This window comes from Populus euphratica, unplaced genomic scaffold (assembly GCF_000495115.2).
Source record: "Populus euphratica unplaced genomic scaffold, PopEup_1.0 scaffold3210.1, whole genome shotgun sequence".
NCBI lineage: Eukaryota > Viridiplantae > Streptophyta > Magnoliopsida > Malpighiales > Salicaceae > Populus > Populus euphratica.
In genome coordinates, this window is record NW_011503035.1 from 10,921 (window position 1) to 11,714 (window position 794).

General features: G+C 33.8%; 1 protein-coding gene across 1 annotated transcript; it reads left to right on the forward strand.

Annotated features, from left to right (window-relative positions):
- Window positions 1–3: 3 nt before the first annotated feature.
- On the forward strand, window positions 4–501 carry LOC105119614 (cationic peroxidase 1-like; the record flags this gene model as incomplete). Its single annotated transcript, XM_011017772.1, has 1 exon — window positions 4–501. A coding segment is annotated over one exon (492 nt), but the record flags the coding sequence as incomplete, so codon positions are not given.
- Between the last annotated feature and the right edge of the window lie 293 nt (window positions 502–794).

Here is a 794-nt window from a genome sequence, read left to right on the forward strand (position 1 = left end):
CGCAAAACCACAGCGGACAAAGACATCCCAACACCGTTTATGAACCTTACTGACCTAATCAGCAACTTCAAAAAGCATGGTTTAGATGAGAGAGATCTTGTAGCTCTCTCTGGTGCCCACACTATAGGGTCTGCACAGTGTTTTGCCTTCAGAGACAGAATCTACAATGAAACTAACATTGACCCTAAATTTGCTCGAAAACGCAGATTAACCTGTCCACGCACTGGAGGTAACTCAAACCTTGCCGCTCTAGACCCAACACATGCAAACTTTGATGTTAAATACTTCAATAAATTATTGAAGAAAAGAGGGTTACTTCACTCTGATCAAGAACTCTTCAATGGAGGCTCCACTGATAGCTTGGTAGAGGCTTATAGCTCAGATGCCAAGGCTTTTTATGCTGACTTTGCTAAGTCTATGATGAAGATGGGGAATATAAACCCACTGACTGGAAAGCGAGGGCAAGTTCGTTTGAATTGTAGGAAGGTGAACTAAAATGTTCCTACTTTGGATTTCAAAATAGAAAAGAACTTATTCGTCGTCTCGTGCTATACAGCGAGTTTGTATTTTTTTTTTTTGAAAAAACAATGTTTAAATATCCCATGTGCGTTTTAAATAAATAAAAAAATTTAACAACCTGGTTATAATCTCTTTTTATTTTAATATGAACTGAAGAAAATAAATAAAAATAATAATTAATTTTTAGTTAATTAAATATAAAATGATAAAATTAAATTAAAAAATAAGTATAAATCAACACAAGTTAGCATAATAGATATCTAATGAATAAAAAA